This window comes from Acanthopagrus latus, chromosome 8 (assembly GCF_904848185.1).
Source record: "Acanthopagrus latus isolate v.2019 chromosome 8, fAcaLat1.1, whole genome shotgun sequence".
Lineage (NCBI taxonomy): Eukaryota > Metazoa > Chordata > Actinopteri > Spariformes > Sparidae > Acanthopagrus > Acanthopagrus latus.
In genome coordinates this window covers 857923-879134 of record NC_051046.1, presented here as the reverse complement: position 1 = coordinate 879134, position 21212 = coordinate 857923, and the positions used below count along the sequence as shown (strand labels likewise).

Below are 21212 nucleotides of genomic sequence, written 5' to 3'. Positions count from 1 at the left end.
TTTTAGAGTCATTTCCTGTAAAATGATTAAAAAACATTGATGGCATATTCTTATACTGCTTTGCAGGGTACCCTTTTTATTTTTTATGATGCTATTATGGATGTATAAAAAAAGACACCACCAAAGCATTTTGTTATGTTGAGTGTTTTCCTCATGATTTCTGTACAGTAACACATCTTAATTCACTGATTTTAACTGGATCATAATTCATGGTGAATATTTCTTCTGGTTTTAACCTCTGATGTCATCCAGCTGCTCTGCAACAACTCTGGACAGAGAACTTTACTTGTTGTGAAAATAAGCCACTAACTGTGAACGCAGCCTCTGAGAATGACGTGTCCAGTTACAGTACAGAGGTGATTTATGGATTTCCCAGTGGGACGGTCCCGGTAGGTTTGTTGCTTAAGAAGACGATGGCTGCTGCTAATGTAGCTGCCTTTAGGTAGTCAGATGAGTTAGTCCTGCATTTTAGTTAGCGCTGCTAAATTCCCTGTCGCCAAACTGGTCTGTCTTCTCTGAGGCTGTGTTGCTCGGTCCTGGTCCGGCCCTGTTCACAGTCTGAGCAGGTTCAACGAACCGCTCGCTCTGTGCCGGACGGTGTAAAGTGCATTCATTGCTGTTGACCGCTGTAAATCAGTGTTTTTACAGGAAACACGTAAATGTGCCAAAGCAAACGGCTCTCCAGAAGCTGTTTTAAGAGAATTTGTGTGTCATGCTTGTTCTTGAGTTTGGTCTTTGGATTCATCTGGAGTTCAATCCCAGGTTATACTGGAAATAAAGCCTTGTGAAACATCAAGGTCTCTTCTTTCTCTTTGAGATCACACCGTTATTCTAGAAGTAGGAGTCCTGGGCCTCCATCCAAAGAGAGAGAGAGAGAGAATCACTCAGTTCTCCCTCCCTCAGTCCCAGATGTTATTCCAGCGTCCCGTGGAGAAATAACTGCTAACCTGTTGTTCATTTCTAACATTCCTCGGAGTTTGTGTGAGAGCTGGCGAGTGGAGGAGGACGGGGAGGGTTTCCAGGGTCATTGTGTTTATGTTTTATGTGGAGGTCCTTGAGGAAATTCCTTGGGTGTTTCAGGGAGGGCCTTGAAGGATATCTGGGGTATGTTGAGGAGTTTCTAGGTGTCCTTATCATCACGTCTTCCCTCTGAAGGCCTCCGAGATGTGTGAGCATGTGAGAGTGAAGTATTCCTGACGTGGCGCTCTGGACTCGTGTGGCCAGAACCTCCCACAGCTCCTGATAGAAATCATTTGTTGAGTGGGTCGGTTTATCTCCAAGGTCTCTCTCTCCCTGCTGAGACTCATTTCTGATGCGCTCGTCTCCAGTTTTCACGAGTCGCCTGATCCTCAGAATGATGTGTGGAAGGTGACGTTTAGGGCAGGACGATGGAAAGAAGAGATTAAAATTTCATGCAAGAAGATTGATTCCGGATGTTTTGTAGCTTCCCACTCTTAACAATTATTCTTGAAACATTTACATAAATAAGATGTGTCTGCTTTTATAATTTTAAATTAGCTGTTTGGGTAATTAATCATCCGGTTTTCTCTCTTTAAGCTTCTCAGATATGCAAATTTGTTTCTTTTCTTTGCCAGATATTATTGTGGCTTGAAAGCATCAACTCAGCCATTTTTCTCTGTTTACAATTGGGTTAAAGGAGCAGTCCACCAAAAAGTGTAAATTCAGTCATCTGCTCTCTCCATGATGATGAAAGTCAGATGAAGTCTCGTGCAGCTTTCTGCTAAACAACTGAAGTATCTGGAGACTTTATTTAAAACATAATCACTCGTCATCACTGGAGCGGCAGCCCCACTCCCACATTAATATCAACTAATAGTCACTAGTCACCAAAGCTCAGCTGATCTGGTTATATACACTTTTCATGTATATAGTTGTGTAACTTTTTCACAATATCAGTCCCATATTATCTAGCTATTTTTAATCTTCTTTTACGAAGCAGCAGAAACTTCAGACCAGAAATTTAGTTGGAAGCGATGAACACTAACAAAGTGCAAATGAAAATAAAGAATCATTTCAGGAAAAAATCCCCCTCAACATTTCCAGGTTGTTTCTTGTTGGAGCTGCTGTCACAAAGACAACTGGATTGTTTCCGTTTTCCTCAGAGTCACAAAATAACATCAACACAGGACAAACCGTGAAGTCATTCAATCGTTTAGACTATATTCTAAATGGATCTCTGAGCCTTATTGATTTGGTTTCCTTTTCAACGTCTCTGACATCCTTTGCATTGCTGTAACCCATCTGAAACTTACAAAATTCCTACATTTTGTTAAATCTGTGGTTGGCAGAAGAAATGACAACATAAACTGTTGTTTGAATATAAAAAATTAAAAACAAACAGTGACGGATCGCCGTTAGCTTTGTGTTTCTGAGGTGACCACGCTTGGTGGCAGACAGAATTGTCCACTGATGGCTTTATGGTTTATTGCAGAGCAGTGTGAACACTGATGGCTTCAGTACTCTACGTCCATTACATTGTGCAATCAACATTTAATTCATAATGATGCACTGAAGCAACACAGCTTTCCTCCACCCCCATTATAAACAGTCACCGATGTTGTAAAATGAACCATAATTATTTCAGCACAGTGTCTCATTGTTTGTCCTGATGACGCAACGCAACAAGAGTTTAACATCATCCAAGTGTTACAAACTGCCTTGAGCAGGCTTGAACAGCCTTGAACAGCCACCTGGGGAAAAAAATGAAAGGGGACTTTTATCTGCTGAAGCCCGGCAGCCTGGTGTGACCTCACCCACTTCACTCGTCTATTAAACACATTAAACAAGCATCAACTCTCTGCCTGCGCCTGAGACACGCAGAGGGAGAGAGAGTCTGAAGTGCTGATCAGTATCACTAATCTCTCTCGCAGTGAGTGAGTGACCTTGAAAGGAATGTGGCTTGTTGTTGTAATGAATACCTCCGACTGAATGGAGAGGAGGAGGAGGCAGCGGAGGAGGAGCGGGGGCCGGTGTTTCCCAGAGCAGGAGGCATCGTATTGGAGCTCTGAGTGTGTGTGTTGGTTCGAACTCTGCAGCCAATGGCGGAGGTGTAACACGGAGCCCTCCCCGCTCTGAGAGGAGGTCGAGGATGTGTGTGAGCGAGCTGGTTGGTGGGTTTTTGCTCTTCATGGGGGTTTCCCAGCATTCCAGGCAGCCATGTTTTTTTTTACTCTCAAAGAGGAGAAGAATGGCAGCTTGAGGGCTGGTTTCAACAGCCCATTAACCAGTCAGTAAACCAGTAAGCTGCAGCGCCTGGCAGTCCTCATCATGTTCCCCAGGTCTGCTGACAGAACGGCTGCAGGGAGGCTGCAATGTGTCACAGCCAGTTGAAACAAGGTAAATCATGCATTTACCTGAAAAAGATAATCCAACAGAGTAACGATCCTCGTCTTGATTGACTCTGATTCATGACCAGCACCATTTGTTTGTCATTATGTGGGATTTCTAAGTTGGACCACGAGACAGAATTACATTCACATGCTGCTGTAGGCTGGTTAATATTAAACCATGAGGACAGATGAACACAAAGTTACAGGCTTCATATGTACAAGAACTGAGGGACCTGTAGTTAAGTTGTGAATGTGCATTAAAAAAATGTTTTTATTCAGTGAAACTAGTTCTAAAAAAACTAGTGTGTCTTAACTAATGTGCTCGTTCAACTTAGATTTGCTGTGTTTTTGTTTTGTTTCTGTTTGATATTTGTGAATGATTCTTGCTGAGGTCTGGTACACGGCTCTGGAAAAAAGTAGATGTTTTTTTATTATTTTCTGACTGAGCTATAACTGCGGAAATGATGGAAATTAGAGTTGAATCCCATTTTCAAATTCTTACTCACTTCCCCTCAGAGCAGAGTTACGAGTGGTAGCAGTGTTTCCCACACAGACTTCACTAAAGTTTATTTAGCGACACATTTTGTACTTTGATTTATTTTGTCTGAGAAACAGCACCATCTGTGGTGCACTTTCAGAGACTGATAAAAAACACATGGAGCTAATCAGATTTGGACGGCAAACAAAAAATGTTCAACCAAAATACGTTGCTTTATTGCATCTGAGGGGAAATACGGTCACGTTATAGATGCATCGTCCAACAACAGAAATGTAAATTCTAAATGGAGAGTAAGATACATAAAGGTGTATTTATACCCTCCCCTTAATCAGGAGACCCTCCAGAGTGGAAAGGGTAGAAGATTTCCTTTAACTCTCAGGACACAAACCCCCCCAGGTGTCTGCTAGCTGTCAGTGGCTGCTCAGGTGTCGCCCTTCCTCCCATCTCTTTGTCTTTGTCTCCCTCCTTCTGTCTCATGGCAGGGAACATGTAGGAGGACATGTTCTGTTAGAACATCAGGTAACACTGGCTGTGTCTCACTTCCTGGTAGTCTGTCGGGTCAGGCAGGTGCAGACAGGAAGTGTCCAGACGAGGCTTCAGGGCAACATGAACTTCTTTCTTATTAATTATTCAGTTAATCTAAATATTATTTAGATGCACATTTACAGGAAAAAGCAAACAGCATCACTGTCATTGTTTAGTTTTCTGTTAGAAACTCTGAGAAATATTCAGCAGTTCCCCAGTTTTCCATCTCTGAGTGTCTCCTGAGGATCAGAGTCACCTGCCCGGTTAAATGAGCCCACTCTGACCTTTGACCCCACGAGGAGGAGGCGGGGTGAAGGTTGACAGGTCCGTCCAGCTGCTCTCAGATCTCCTCCCGTCTCCTGGTGTGGAGGCAGTTTGGGAGGGTTGCCACGGTGACGGCTCACACCTTCCCAGTGCTCCCTGCTCTGCCCCCACACCAGCTGCCTCGCTCCTGCCTTCGTCCTCCTCCTCCTCCTCCTCCTCCTCCTCCTCCTCCTCCTGTTCTGCTTCTTTGTCCTCTTCTCTCCTCTTCCTCTCCATTCACAGACCCTCCTCCCTTTTCACTTTTCAGGAATTTGCCTTAGTCTTTTGGTGTTTAACAATAAAAGCAATAAGAACAACAAAAATCAGGCACTACAAACCTCAAGAGTCATGAAAATAAAATGTACAATTACAATGAAAATATCAAAATTATCAGTTGAGATAAGTTCCATTTCTGGAACTTAATAAATGCAGAAAACGTGAACCCACTCATCTTCTCAGTCAGGTGAAGTGTTGCAGTCCAGCAGTTCTGGAGCTTCACAGTCAAACAGAGTTGCAGCGTTCTGTTAAACAACTGAAGCAGCTGAGACTTGATCACTGCGTCTGCTGTGATGACAGTCTGCAGAAGCGCTGAGATCCCAAACTGATTTAAAAAGATGTTTACAACCTTTTTAAGGCTGAAGTGTTCACTGTAGCTGCTACGTTATCACACACCCGTCTGAGAGGTCCATACCGTCTTTTCAAACCTCGAGGGTCATGAAGACTCAGATTAGGCTGGACGAGCTTTATGTGGAGACAATATTTTAGTTTTTTGCCTCTGTTGGCCACTGGGCCGAAATAACAGCACTTCTGATTCCAGCACACTGAATCAGACGAATGAATGAATGACTGCGTATCAGATGAATGAATGACTGTGTATGAGATGAATGAATGTTTCTGGGGTGTAAGACAGTGAAAGCAGACGAGTGCGTCTTCGTCCCGGCTGCTGTGCGTTCTGCTCTCTTGTTCACAGTTGTCGACCTCTGAGTGTTCCCAGATCAGACAGTCTCTCCTCTCTGTCTCTCTCCAACAGATGGAGTCTCCGGTCTCCACCCCTGCTCCTCCTCCCCTCCACCTCCTCGCTCCCATCACCAGCAGTGACATCTCGTCTCCCTGTGAGCAGATCATGGTGCGCACGCGTTCAGTAGCAGTTAACACGGCGGACGCTGCACTGGCGACCGAGCCGGAGTGCCTGGGACCCTGTGAGCCAGGCACCAGCGTCAACCTGGAGGGCATCGTGTGGCAGGAGACTGAGGACGGTGAGAATAATGCTCAAAAACAGTCTGCTGTGATGGACTGTAACTAAGTACATTTACTTTACAATACTAAGGTACTTGTACTCTACTTGAGCGTCCTTTTATTCTTCCACTCACAACAGTTTGGAGGCAAATGTTGTAATTTTTACTCTCTACATGTATTTGATGTCTTTAGTCGCCACTTACTTCATACATCAGATTTACACGCAGGCCCAAACTGGACAAATTAAAAGATTGAGTTTGTCGTAAATATTTTCATTTGGAACATGTCTTTAACCAACAACAGGTGTAATGTAGCCGTAGTATAGAAATGTTAAAGGGAATAAAAACACGAATGTCTTCCTCCCGTCACACAACCAACTCACCTCTGAAGGGATTTGAAATGAAAAAAATTAAAAGCATTAGTTATTTTTTGTAAACCAAATGTTCTCCCACAATTCAGTGCAAGCAAGTGATGTTGCAACATAACTTTATTGTCTAGCTGAGACCTGAACATCAACAGTAGTACAGTTAGTTTTTATGGCATTTAATTATGCTTCAATTTACGTTCTGCTCAGACTCAGAGTCTTTCACGTCTGCATTGCAACGCACCTCAGAATGGAGTCATTTCCACAGCACTGCTTCATTATAAACGTAGGACTTGTGTCACTGCCATGTCTGAACCAAAGTTTGGGAACCCGACTGTGAGACGCTGCTGACTGTGTTGCTGCAGTCACAACATGTGATGTCAAACAAGACATCACAGTGGGAAGAAAACCCCAGAATCCAGACCGCTGCTTTGTGTTCATGTTCCTTTTGAAGCCCATATGATCCTGGCTGGCAGGCTGCCTCATTCTGGCCCTGTGGACACCAACACCTGTCAGAACACACACACACACACACACACACACACTCTGAGCGGCCTGTGGCAGGTGTTGAAGAGACAAAGTGGAGGTGGCGGACCTCTGCTCTCTCTGTCAGGAAGCTGTTCACACATCAGCTGCACGCTGAGCTGTTTCTGCGGCTGGACACTCTGAACTGCTCCTCTGAGGGGAAAGTTCTGCTAAAATACTCAGTTTCTCTCTGCAATTAGTCACACTGATAGTGAATCATTGATGTGACTCCACCTCAGGAACCTGCTGGTTGCAGTGTTTGGATAAAACCATTTGACATCTGCTTCCCTGTAGGGAGGGACGTCTCATCTGACAGATCTGTCTCCTGCTGCAGAAACACTTTTTGTGACTCTCAGTCAGATTGTGTTCTCTCCGACCTGTACTATCTGTACAGGTGTAGTTTAACTGTCTGTCTGTCTGTCTGTCTGTAGGCATGCTGGTTGTCAACGTCACCTGGAGGAACAAGACGTATGTTGGGACCCTGCTGGACTGCACAAGGCATGACTGGGCTCCTCCGAGGTGAGCACACTGTGCCTTCACTGAAACTTATTCTATCAGTGCACATGAAACATTTAGAAATTGGACTGTATGTTGAGATGTGTGTTGGAGCAATAACCAGTTTTGAGGGGCCTTTGAATCAAACAGTGATGTGTTTTCTTGCTGTCATACTTTCTAAAATCAATCTTGATTAATTGCAAAACATATTTGAATCGTCTGAACAAGCTTTTATTAACTAAATCAGGTTGAACCAGCATCTGTTCATGGCTCACTAACATTCTGTGTGTCTTCAGGTTCTGTGAGTCTCCCACCAGTGACGTGGAGATGCGGAGTGGCCGTGGTCGGGGAAAGAGGATGCGTCCCAGCAGCAACACTCCATTGAACGACAACAGCAACTCCTCAGACAACAAAGGCAGCGGCAGCAGCAAGACACGTGGTGCAGCTGCCAACAGCAAAGGTCGGCGAGGCAGTCAGACGGCCGGCGGCGCCGAGGACGTCAAGGCCAGTCCTTCCTCTGCTAAGAGGAAGACCAAACCTGCCTCTGATATGGAACCCACCTCCAGCTCAGAGGACACCAAGGCTTCAAAGCGAATGAGGACTAATTCCACAGGTGCTGCTCTTCCCCTCCCCGGAGGTAAATCTGACCCCCTGCCCCCTCCACAGCTGGATCGGACCTGTTCCTCCCCCGTGCTCATAGACTGTCCACATCCCAACTGCAACAAGAAGTACAAGCACATCAATGGGCTGAAGTACCATCAGGCTCGAGCCCATAACGACCACGATGTCCGGTTGGACCAGGATGGCGACAGTGAATATGGAGATGAACCCGCCCTCCACCCTGACCCTGCCTCCTGCAATGGTGCCGCCATCTCCCCCGCCCGCTCCACTACACCGAAGGGACGGGGGTTTGACGCCCCATCCCCCTCACCAGGCAAACTGACATCAAAGGGGAAGAAGAAGACGGGTGAGGCTGAGCCCGAGGTGACGGATGGCGGTGAGGAGGGGGCGTGTTTGACAGACGAGGCAAGTAACGACGGGATGGACGACAGAAAGTCCAAGAAGATGGCAGCTGGAGGAAAGTCTGAAAAACTGACCCAGAAAGGCCTGAAGCCGGCCCGACCTGTGGCCCCCTCAGTTCCCAGCGCCCCCTCGCCCTACGCCCTGCAGGCGTCCTCTCCTGCTGTGGGCTCAGTGGTTCAGTCTGTCCCCAAGAGCCCTCAGCTGAAGACCATGCAACCTAAACCCCCTCCACTGGCTGACCCCGCCTCCAGCCCCACCCTCCCCAAGGACAAGAAGAAGAAGGACAAGAAGAAGCGGGAGGGAGGGAAGGAGGGGGACAGTCCCAAGTCGATGGGTAAGGGAGGGAGGCCAGAGGAGGGGAAGAGCCCATACTCTGACTCGTCTGACCCTTTGCTCAATGGCTCCTCAGAAGCTCATCAGAGCCGGCTGGCTAGCATCAAGGCCGAGGCTGACAAGGTGTACAGCTTCTCAGATAACGCTCCCAGCCCATCCATCGGCGTGGCCAGCAGGATTGAGGCCGGCCTCGGGCCTCCACACCTCAACCAAAATGGAGCCGACAATGCGTCCGTCAAAACCAGCAGTCCCGCCTACTCCGACATCTCTGACGCAGGAGAGGATGGAGAGGGAAAGGCAGAGGGGGTGAAGGTCAAGTCTGAGCCTGACCAGGGGGCTCGTGAAGGAGCCAAAAAGGCGCTGTTCCCGCCACAGGCTCCCAGCAAGGATTCACCCTACTACCCCAACTACGATTCCTACTACTCTCCCAACTACCCCAACCCCAGCCCAGGAGCAGCACCCACAGCGCCACCTCATGTGGAAGGAGCTCAGGTAAAGGTGAAGAAGGAGGAGGAGCAGCCAGAGGTGGGGGAGGAGCTCAAACTGAAGGTGGAACCTCAAGAGGAGAGGAAGGTGGAGCCAGGACTTCAGCAGCCGTCAGTCATCCAGCAGCGCTCCAACATGTACACCCAGCCTCTGTATTACAATCAGTACTATGTCCCCCCGTACTCCTACGCACCCGACCAGGCCTACCACGCCCACCTGCTGGCCTCTAACCCCGCCTACCGCCAGCAGTACGAGGAGAGGCAGCGGCAGGCCGACAAGAAGGCTGAGGGCAAAGAACGGGAAGCGAGTGGGAAAGAGGAGTGGAAGCAGAAGGCCTCGGTGCCGCCCACCCTGTCCAGAGCCCCCAGCCTCACAGACTTGGGCGCTAAGGGGGTGTTGAACCCAGCAAAGCCCAAAGAGCCCCCACAAGCCTCTGAACAGGCCAAGTCGGTCATCATGTCAAAGGGAGAGGACCCCAAGGCCCTCAACGCCCAGCCTGAGGGTCTAAAGATGAAGCTGAGTGAAGCAGGGCATCATGGGAAAGAGGAGACCAAGCCAGGGGTGGAGTCCAACAGGCCGACTGGTGTAGAACCCGCCTTGTGGTACCGACAGGTAACTGGATTTTCACACTGTGTCTCTGAAGTTCAACGGAGTGGAGACTCTTCTTTATTGAACTGATCAGTTCATCGATCAGAACATTGATTCAGATCAACATGTAGATCAGCAGCTTCAGTGTTTAATGTTCAGGAGGCTGCAGCCGTTTGTTTAATCTGCCACACGTTTGATCCACAGTTCATATATTCATCAACATTAAAACATGTGTTCCTTCTTCGAAAGTAAAAAAAGCTGATGAAGAATCTTTGCGTTTTTTTAGCATTATGTTGCTGCAGATGTTGAAAAGTAAACATGAGTAGTGTAAAGTGTGTTCTTAAAGCCACATTGTGTTGGAATGTTTTTGCAATTAAGCACAACCCAGCACAACCCACCCTGTGACTGTCAGGTGTAAGTTAAGGTTACATGCTAACTACAGACAAACTCAGCGTGTCATAGCAGTGCTGTATCTTGACATAAACATCTACACTCTGGCATTTCTACCATGCAGCAGTCAGAGTTTGTACAACTTCCTCCCAGCGGTCCAAAGCTGCTGCGATAGCCGTGTAAACAGAAACATTCCCCGGTAGCCCTCCGAGCATTCAGCTAGCGGAGCTAACGTGTAGCTTGTTGCTGTAACACGTCACACACTGTGACACTGCCTGAAATAGAGACAATATTCTCCCTGCTGTCTTTACGAACACTTCTTCTTCTCTGCAGGAGCCGGACTCGCGCTTGTGGCCCTACGTTTACCCCAACAAATACTCAGAAGCGCCTAAACCGCAGGAGGAGGACAGGTGGAAGGATGAGAGGGAGAGGGAGAGGGAGCGCGACAGGAAAGGGAAGGAGGAGCGGCAGCGGCCAAAAGAGGGCCTCTTGAAAGAGGAGGTGAAGGAAGGGGCGGAGGGTAGGACTCAGGTGCCTCCAGAGGAGCACCGGGGAGGAGGGAAGGAGGCCCGCCCCCCCCACATGCAGTTCTCCTCCCCCCTGGCCCAGCACCAGAGCTACATGCCCTACATGCACGGACCCTACGCCTACAGCCACGGCTATGAGCCCAGCCACCCCGGCTACAGAGGCATGCCCTCCGTCATGATGCAGAACTACCCCGGTAAGAAGCAGACTGATCACAGGTCCAACAGAACCACTGAACAAACAAAGGAATAGTTCAACATCATCATCAGCCTCACGTCTGTGTGTCAGCGGAGTTGCAGTCAGGATTTGGCTAACTTAGCAAGAATGTTTGAGGCAGGAGAAGAGCTAGCCTGACTCTGTCCTCAGTTTAAAGTAAACTCTGAACATGTTTAAAGATCTTTTTAACAGCTCTTGTTGTATCTCTGTAAAGTTCCAGCACACACCACCTTCTAAAGTTATTTATGCTTCTACTTTATTTAATATTTGCATGTTAAAGAGTGATTTTTAAGACCTGGACAGAATTTTTATTTAAAACATTCAATAGATGACAGACATTATGAACAGAGATTTTCTGTCAGAGACAAACCGTAAACGTCATCATGGATGTGATTGACATCCTTCATCCTTTTCTGACTAAAATGTAAAAACAAACATCCTCTAAAAGGAGTTATCAAAAATGAATGGGAGTCATCAAGGCTTGTGTTGTTTTTTAAACCAAACATATCCTCAGACACTGTGTAGTCGTGCGTGTTTAGTGTAATAGTGCTTCTGTCTTTTAAACCACAGCAGGATGGAAACCAAACACACCTCCAACTTATGAGACTGGATTTTGGACGACCTGGTTTCATTTGTGTCAGCTGGCTCTGAATGATTCAAAAGTTATTTTATGAAAAGTCTCAAGATTGATGAAAGTATTGCATCAGTTCTGTGTTCAGATGTGCTCTGTTCAGAGTGCTGCTGTTGAATGGACAGACGACGGTCAGGTTACATGAACATAGTATTAGTCAGACTGTTGAAGTGGAGGATGAGTGTGGATGCTGCATCAGCTGTAGTTGAGACATTTCTCTGTCCTCAGGCTCGTACCTGCCGGCTGGTTACTCCTTCCCCTCGTATGGAGGGAAGGTGGCAGCGGGGGAGGAGGGAGAGAAGGCGTCCAGGTCCAGTCCCACGGTGAAGCCGCCCAGTGAGGCCAAAGCTCTGGACCTGCTGCAGCAACACGCCAGCCAGTACAAGAGCAAATCCCCGTCCATCCAAGACAACAAGACCCCACATGAGAGGGAGCGAGAGAGAGACCGGGACAGAGACAGGGAGCGAGAGAGAGACCGGGAGAGAGAAGGCGACAGGCCGCGGTCCTCGCCGTCCCAACGCATCCTGCCGACCCATCATCACCTGGGCTACCCGCTGCTGCCGGGACAGTACGACCTGTCATACGCCTCAGGTGAGACTCATACACACACACACACACACACACACACACACACACACACACACACACACACACACCAAGAACAGAGACACACAAATGTTACATCAGTCATGGAACACAAACAGTCTTATCAGAGCCGTTTCAGCCATGTTGGATCTGTCTGTCCGTCTGTCTGTCACAGGCCTCTCCTCCTCAGCCATAGTCGCCAGTCAGCAAGCGTCTGCCCCGTCCATGTACCCCCCCGCACGGAGGTGAGAACGGTAAGAGACACACACACACACACACACACAGGTAGATCTGTGTTTGTGTGTCTTGTCTAATCAGTCCACTGTAGTGATTGTATATCAAGTCTGCAGCGCCACCTTGTGGTCAAACATGAGCGCTGTCATTTTTCTGTAAAGGAATAAAAGAAAACCCAAATAAATAAATAAAGTGTTGAGGAAAGTTTGTTAATTAATCAATTAATTAAAGCCTGAACTCTCTAAGGTCGAAGTTCAGGACAGTGATTGTTCAGCATCAGAGTTTGAAGTTAATGACTGGATTATTTTGCTGTGAACTGTTCCTTTAAATAACTGACTTTGAATCTGGATCAGTAATGTCCTCTCGCCTGTCTGCAGGCATACCTGATTGGCTGACCTCCACCCCGCCCGGAGTCATGTGACCACATCACATGAGGAAGCGTTTCTGTTTCAACATCAGTTCAATGGTGTTTGTGTACGTTTGATTTCTCTGCCTGGACGTCCAGCCAGCTGAGCCGCCCCTCGCTGGACTGCTGAGGCTTCAGGAGGACTGAAGGCCTGATACTGGTTCTACTGGTCCTGCTGCTTCCAGACGGTACCTTGGTGCTCGGGTGGGTGGGCAGTGGAGGCTGTGTTGTTTTGGAGGCAGGCGAGTCGGACAGTTCGGGGCGGCAGCAAGGAGCGTTCAGAGTCATGACGGCATCCTGCTGCAGTTGAGGCGGTCGCGGGGGCAGTCACTTCCTGTTAGCCAAGCCTTTGGTTGCATGGCACCCTTCTGTGACGCCAGACTTTATCCACAGTGACCTCTGACCTCTGAGAACCAGCGACTCGGCCCTGAACGCCACAGGACGTCGTTACGCTTTGACCTGGAAGTACCTCAGCTTCACAGGAAATTTAAAAAATACTGTGGGCGGAGGAGGACGGACCAATCAGAGGACAGCGTTCGTACTGATGCTGCATCCTCAGACTGACGGGCGGCGTCAGACTCCTCCTCCTCCTCAGTGTGTAGCTGTACTGTACTCTGTGTATGTATGTGTGTGTGTGCGTGTGTGTAAATACTGTACAGAGGAATTATTTTAAAGAGCCTGTTGGATGCTGTTCGATTTCCTACTCTTCTTTTTGTCTGGTAGCCTCTGCCTCTGTTTTTCTACTGTTGTTGATCTGATATTAAACCTGTAGCTGGTGGCGCCCGAACTCAGCGTCGTCATTCATTCCGCCCAAATATGTTGAAATAAACTAACAACATGGAGCAAAGGTCATCCAGTCCTCATCTCCTCCTCCTGATGATATAGAGTCAGGTGAAGTGTCGTAGTCCACAGAACATTTATTGGGGACTTGTTTTAAAACAGAGAAACAACAAATTTAAACATAAAATACTCTGAAACACCATTAAAACGTTGCTAAATGAGCTAGAAGAAGTCCCTGTTTGCAGTGTACATGACGATGTGCAGCCAACTGTCACTTGGATTATTTTGATACTGAGGAAAGGTTAAAAACAGGAATGTTCTCAGGCATGTTCTGCTCATGAAAGCAGCATCAAAAGCAAAGTGGCTCTATACAGGTCGGCTGTCTGTCGTTTTGGGTGAACCTTTCCTTTTCTGTTGAAGCTGGTAGATGTGCAGCTGATGGAGTCGATCTCAAAACAACCACCAGACGGCACCAAAGCTTTACACATCTTCACAAGACAGGGAGTGAGTTTAAAGAAAGAAAGAAATGTCACGAACAGACACTGTTGTCTGATAATGTATATTTGATTTATGCTGTAAAATGCAATAGTACACCTTTATCACCTGATGGTGATCAGGTGGCAGTAAAATGCAGTAATGAAAAGTAACTAAGTACATTTACTCAAGTACATTTTGAGGTACCTGTACTTTACTGGAGTATTTACATTTGCTGTCACTTTATACACCAATCAGGTATGACGTCATGACCACAGACAGGTGAAGTGAACAGCACTGATCATCTATTCATCACCTGTTAGTGGATATAGCAAGTGAACATGTTGTCCTCAAAGTTTATGTGTTAAAGGGAGGAAAAATGGTCGAGCTTGAGGATTTGAGTGAGGCGAGGGCCTAATTGTGATGGCTAGATGACTGGGTCAGAACATCTCCAGATCTGCAGTTGTGGGGTGTTCCCAGTCTGCAGTGGTCCAAGGGAGGAGCAGTGGTGACAGAGTCATGGGCCACCTTTAATTTAGTAAGTTTACATCATCACAAGCCTGTCAGCTCAGCTAAGATGATGAAGGATGCTCAATCAGATGGAGGACAAACTGGACTGCTGGTTTAACTTTGTATTGAGCTGCAGGTGAAGACTCGCTCCACTAGAGGGCGTCCTTACTGTGAAATCTAACCAGCTCTCTGATGTCACTGACAAGTTTCTATGTGTTTTGCGTGATTTCGCTCAAATTAAAACCTGCAAATTCTACTCACAGACATTTATTTAAAAATGATTCAGAATTTATTCTTTCTACTTCAACCAGATTATAGTTCATGTCCTCATCTTGACCCAAGAGATGAGAAGAAGTACAGGTGGTTTTCTCATGTGGGCCTGTAAGTGTATTGCTCTTAATATGGTTAATGTGGCGAGTGATCACAAAATGTCCTATGTTTTGAAAGGCCTTTGAACGCCTCAGGTTTCTCTTTTGGGCTCTCATTTGTTTGGGCAGCTGTCAATCATTTTCTCTGTTGTTGTGGATTGTTGGAGGGGCGGGGCCAGAGGAAAAGGGAGGGAAATGAGGAGAGACGGACCGCGGAGAGAAGTGGAAAGATGTCCGAGCAAACTTTAAAATAACTTGATGAAACAGTATTATTTACCGTTATCAACAGGGAGATTATACGAGTGTTTAGTTGTGTAGCTGAACGTGTTTTAGAGGTGAGGGCTCGTTACTGGCGCTAACTGAAGACAAGGATTGGAATTTTTGCTAGCAGTTAGCATCGCCAGTTGCTAATCAGGAGACGCAGCGGACATTGGACGTTGCCAGGAGCTGGTTCAGGACCGAGCATCAGGACGGGTCTCTTGGTCACGTCGCTGCCTCTGGGAAGAAGTTTTGGAGGACATTGCTGGATTGCTTTTCCTGGTTCGGATGTGAGTATCCTGACCTGCGGGTTCGGTGGATTTCTGTATGAGCTCCAGTATTCCTCCATCACAGGTACCAACAGACACGCGACCTAAACCTGAGGTATGACACTGCGGTCAAGCCACCCACCACTCCGAAATCCCCGGTCAAGCTAGCCGCCACTTAATTTGCAGTGCCTGTATATAGGCGATATTACGGTAATGCCGTGCCAGAACAGATTTCAAAATAAAAGCAGACACTTATGAAGGCAGTCTGGCTGATTGATTGTATTTGTGTGAAATTGCAGTCTGTTAATTGATTGATGAATTATTTAAACGATTAGTTAATTACTTAATTGAGCATGTAAGGAATTAATTCATTAATTATTTATTTATTATTCAATTCATATTACCATCCTTATTCTTATCACACTGAAGCCGTAGAAGATGTGTGTCATGACATTTCATCTGTTTGTACAATTAGTCCAACATGAAAATAAACACAATAGCTGGAGTTTCTGATTAGGAATTTCAACATAAAAGCCCACTTTATAGTCAGATATTTTCAATATTTCCCTCAAATTCAGATCCACATTAAGAGGAAAGTACCAGTTTCCACAGACTCATTTCACTTCAGACTGATAGAACTCAACCTCAGAGACTCACTCAGATAAGTCCAGGAAGTTCTGATGTGGATTTTCAAAATAGAAGCCCTCTAAAATGTGATTTGTGATGATATTTTCCTTTGATTTCAGATTTACTTTCAAAGAAAATTACCTGTTTCCACAGACTCATTTCACTTCAGATTGATAGTACTCAATGTCAGAGTTGCACTCAGATAATTCCAGTAGGATCTGATGTGGATTTTCAAAATTAAAGCCCTCTAAAATGTGACATTTTTGCCAATATTTCCCTTTGATTTCAGATTTACTTTAAAGGAAAATTACCTGTTTCCACAGACTCATTTTACTTCAGATTGATAGTTCTCGATGTCAGAGTTGCACTCAGATAATTCCAGGAGTATCTGATGTGGATTTTCAAAATTAAAGCACTCTGAAAATTCAGATTGTTTATATTTCCTTTTGATTTCAGATTTACTTTAAAAGAAAACCACCTGTTTCCACAGACTCATTTTACTTCAGACTGATAGTACTCAATGTCAGAGTTGCACTCAGATAATTCCAGGAGGATCTGATGTGGATTTTCAAAATTAAAGCACTCTAAAATCTGACTTTTGATGATATTTTCCTTTGATTTCAGATTTACCTAACAAGAAAATTACCTGTTTCCACAGACTCATTTCACTTCAGATTGATAGTACTCAATGCCAGAGTTGCACTCAGATAATTCCAGTAGGATCTGATGTGGATTTTCAAAATTAAAGCCCTCTAAAATGTGACATTTTTGCCAATATTTCCCTTTGATTTCAGATTTACTTTCAAAGAAAATTACCTGTTTCCACAGACTCATTTTACTTCAGATTGATAGTTCTCGATGTCAGAGTTGCACTCAGATAATTCCAGGAGTATCTGATGTGGATATTCAAAATTAAAGCACTCTGAAAATTCAGATTGTTTATAATATTTCCTTTTGATTTCAGATTTACTTTAAAGGAAAATTGCCTGTTTCCACAGACTCATTTTACTTCAGATTGATAGTTCTCGATGTCAGAGTTGCACTCAGATAATTCCAGGAGTATCTGATGTGGATTTTCAAAATTAAAACCCTCGAAAATGTGATTTAGTCTTTTATAGTCTTCCGGGGTGACTGGGTTGGTGAAATTGGCCCTGCTGAAAGAGGTGTTCATGTCAATCTGAATATGGAGGGAAAGTAATGCTGAGTCTGTGAAAATCCACATCAGATCTTCCTGGAATTAACTGAGTGCAACTCTGGCGTTGAGTACTATCAATCTGAACAGAAATGTGTATGTGGAAACAGGTAGTTTTCTTTTAAAGTAAATCTGAAATCAAAGGAAAATGTAATCAAAAATCACATTTTAGAGTACTTTAATTTTGAAAATCCACATCAGATCCTCCTGGAATTATCTGAGTGCAACTCTGACATTGAATACTATCAGTCTGAAGTAAAATGAGTCTGTGGAAACTGGTAATTTTCTTTAAAAGTAAATCTGAAATCAAAGGAAAATGTAATCAAAAATCACATTTTAGAGTACTTTAATTTTGAAAATCCACATCAGATCCTCCTGGAATTATCTGAGTGCAACTCTGACATTGAATACTATCGGTCTGAAGTAAAATGAGTCTGTGGAAACTGGTAATTTTCTTTAAAAGTAAATCTGAAATCAAAGGAAAATATCATCACAAATCACATTTTAGAGGGCTTCTATTTTGAAAATCCACATCAGAACTTCCTGGACTTATCTGAGTGAGTCTCTGAGGTTGAGTTCTATCAGTCTGAAGTGAAATGAGTCTGTGGAAACTGGTACTTTCCTCTTAATGTGGATCTGAATTTGAGGGAAATATTGAAAATATTTGACTATTAAGTGGGCTTTTATGTTGAAATTCCTAATCAGAAACTCCAGCTATTGTGTTTATTTTCATGTTGGACTAATTGTACAAACAGATGAAATGTCATGACACACATCTTCTACGGCTTCAGTGTGATAAGAATAAGGATGGTAATATGAATTGAATAATAAATAAATAATCAATGAATTCATTCCTTAAATGCTCAATTAAGTAATTAACTAATCGTTTAAATAATTCATCAATCAATTAACAGACTGGCTGATTGATTGTATTTGTGTGAAATTGCAGACTGCCTTCATAAGTGTCTGCTTATATTTTGAAATCTGTTCTGGCACGGCATTACCGTAATATCGCCTATATACAGGCACTGCAAATTAAGTGGCGGCTAGCTTGACCGGGGATTTCGGAGTGGTGGGTGGCTTGACCGCAGTGGTATGACCATGTTTCTAATGTGTTATTCTTGGTTATGAGGTGATTCAGAACAAATTAAAAAACATATGAGCCACAAGTTTTACTCGTTAAAACTGTTTATTCTTCGAAAATCCTTTTTGGAAGGTGTTTCTCATGTTGATGATGTTTATATTGAATAACAGCTGTAGATACAGTTAAAGTAAACTGCATGGGAAAATGAATGCTCAAAGACAGTATAGTTGCAATTAAACGAACCAAGCCTATCTGCAATTTAGCCAGAGTCACTTTCAGTACATCCCACAGGGTTTCCACAGGGTCTTAAAAAGTTTAAAATTTGACAATCTCAATTTCAGGCCTTAAAAAGTCTAACCCTAGTAACCCTAACCCATATAGGTCTTAAATTACATTTAGTCAGAGCTTAAATAAGTACGTTCATTTAATGCTTCTGTCTTCATTTTTTTTTTTTTTTTTTTTTTAACAAGACTTACAGTCAGTTACGTGTGTTGTACGTCTTTCTGACGTATCCAGGAAGGTAAGTGGCATTTTGCCAGCAGCCCAGTCAGAAATTATCGCCACACACTTCGCTAGTTCCAGAAAGACCTCGACTTTGGCAAATGCTACAATCATGGGAAAATCTAAATTGTGTGTTGCGTTGGCTCGAGCAACCAGAATTCAGTTGGCTGAAAGCCGTACCTGATAATGAATTTGAAGCACAGTGTACGCTCTGTAAGAGAAACCTCAGACTGGGCACACTTGGTGTGAAAGTGCTGGAGTCACACTCAAAATCAGAAAACACAAGTTAGTGTCTAAAAGTCTTCAGCAAAATGACGCGATCTCTTACTTTTGTACGCCTTTGTCATCAGTTCCCAGCCCGGGTTCATCCGGTTCTGCTCGACCCGAACTCTGCTGCCTCAGAGTCAGGCAACATTCAGACTCTCTTCAGCTCAACTCCGACACTGACAGTGAAGGTGCTTTTGATTTTAAACACCGTTTCCAAACATAAATCCTACCAAAGCAATGACGAAATTGGCAAATTTTTCGCAGCTATGTTCATGGACTCAAGCTTACACAAAACATTCAGCTGTGGAGAAGACTGCCAACATCACATGATCTGGTCTCGCCGGGCTCATCAAGCGAGAGCTCCTCTCCAAAGTAACTGGGCTGTTCATCCTCATGGTTGATGAAAGCCTGAACAAAATAAAAGAAAGCAACTGGATCTGCACATTCGTTTCTGGGATGGGAAGCAGGTACACTCCAGGTACCTGGGATCCCAGTTCATGGGGCATGCCACCGCACAGGATTTACTGCAACAAGTGAAAGTAAGTAAATGTTATCAATTAGCAAGCATGGTGGTGCATTATGCTGCATTTGTTTGTAATAGGTGTAGCTATAACAGTGTGAAGCTATATGTGTGTGATATGCAGGCTAGTAAGGGATAGACCATTTATTTAGTGATCTGTAGACAAAAGAAAACAAATATGATATCTTGAGGTGTCCACTCAGCACCAGTCTAGCTGTACTGTTTTGAGGAAATACTTACCCTAACCCCCTAACCCATATTTATTGTTTGAATTACTTACCTAATTATTTATCAACAGCACTGGTACTCAATCATGGCTCAGATGCTTGAACTTGACTCAGTAAAATGCAAATGTTTGTGTGAGTGTTTATTTATTCATTCATTCATTCATTCTTTTTTTTCTCCCCAAGGAGAGTGTGGACCAACTTGACATCAACAAGCTCTCAACTTCTTCAGCTGATCATGCTGAACACTGTGGCGATGTGGGGAGCTGTGGGCTACGTACTTTACATAATGCCTTCAAGACCGGCTTCTCCATGTGGCAGGTGGACAAGCTGTTAGAAGCAATGCACACACTCTTCCTGAATGTTCCAGTGAGGAGGGAAGATTACATTACTGTCACAAAATCCACAGTGTTCCCTCTGTCATTCTGTGGCCATCGAAGGCTGGAGAAACTGCCCACGGTAGAGAGGGCTCTGGTGGTCTGGCCATCACTTCTGCTGTACATGGATGCTGTGAAAAGAAAGGAGCTGCCAAATCCTGGAACAGCGTCTTTTGGTAGAATAGAAGCAGCCCAGAAGGATCCACTTATCTTACCCAAGCTGCACCTTCAATCCCCTTTTGAAGAAGTACCAGACAGACGAGCCAGTGATGCCTTTCCTTGGCAAAGACTTCGCAGAATTGATCAAGGTAATGATTGATATGGGTAGCACACTACATAATGTCAGCAGAAAACTAATTATAGGTTATAGGGATGCACAATATTGTATTTTTGCCATTATTAATGAAATCCTTCAACTTTTGTTTATGAATTATGATATCACTACATGAAAAATGTGGATACAAGGCACTTAGATTTACTTTTGCAATTGTCTTCTGACAGAGTCTACTAAGACGCTTCATTAAGAGAGAGGTCCTGCAGGGCATCAGTACTAAAATCCAAATCGACCAAAATTAAGTCACAATCTCGAACTTCGAATTAAAAAATGGAATCATCAATGCCGCCTCGCCCCCATGTCACGTCCGGTCGGCATGCCAAGCCGAAAAAAACACACGTGTTGAAGTGCTGCGAGTCGACCTCCTCTAGCTACTAGCTAAGCCAGTAGCTATTAGCTACAGCCAGCCAAACGATAGCATGGTGTTACACCATCCTGTTCAGCTCCTGGACCGTGGTCGGGAAGCACAGAGATAATTTCCTCCGGGGCTGAAGTTTGTGTTTACCTTCAGGGTGAAACACTTTCACGTGTGAAGCTGGTCAGGAAATAATACCAGGGAGCTTTAATGTATCTGGAGGAGCCGTCGCCTTTATTCACAGCCAGACGGCAGACTGTATTGTACACTTTATTGCTGTCGCTACTCCTGCTACTCCTTTGGCTTCTCCTTCCTCTCCCATTCATTCACTGTCCGCACATACGCACACTCACTCAGC

General features: G+C 44.9%; 2 protein-coding genes across 7 annotated transcripts in view; both read left to right on the top strand.

Moving 5' to 3' along the window:
- The window catches only part of znf609a (zinc finger protein 609a), a 37652-nt gene extending 24151 nt beyond the window's left edge, over positions 1-13501 (top strand). For 2 of the 3 annotated variants that reach the window (XM_037107335.1, XM_037107334.1), the window contains exons 4-10: positions 5708-5933; positions 7234-7321; positions 7594-9751; positions 10451-10838; positions 11718-12080; positions 12250-12319; positions 12686-13501. In XM_037107335.1, coding sequence (XP_036963230.1) covers positions 5708-5933; positions 7234-7321; positions 7594-9751; positions 10451-10838; positions 11718-12080; positions 12250-12319; positions 12686-12695 — 3303 coding nt within the window. In that variant the 3' untranslated portion in view covers positions 12696-13501. Of the gene's footprint in view, positions 1-5707; positions 5934-7233; positions 7322-7593; positions 9752-10450; positions 10839-11717; positions 12081-12249; positions 12329-12685 lie in introns of all 3 variants that reach the window. The other variant, XM_037107336.1, reaches the window with a different exon arrangement.
- Positions 13502-14998: 1497 nt separating this feature from the next.
- LOC119024505 (GRAM domain-containing protein 2A-like) overlaps positions 14999-21212 on the top strand; it is a 30503-nt gene continuing 24289 nt past the window's right edge. The window contains exons 1-4 of one of the 4 annotated variants that reach the window (XM_037107372.1): positions 14999-15394; positions 19128-19232; positions 19309-19583; positions 19975-20473. In XM_037107372.1, coding sequence (XP_036963267.1) covers positions 20435-20473 — 39 coding nt within the window. In that variant the 5' untranslated portion in view covers positions 14999-15394; positions 19128-19232; positions 19309-19583; positions 19975-20434. The remainder of the gene's footprint in view (positions 15395-19127; positions 19233-19308; positions 19584-19974; positions 20474-21212) is intronic. The other 3 variants (XM_037107374.1, XM_037107373.1, XM_037107375.1) reach the window with 3 other exon arrangements.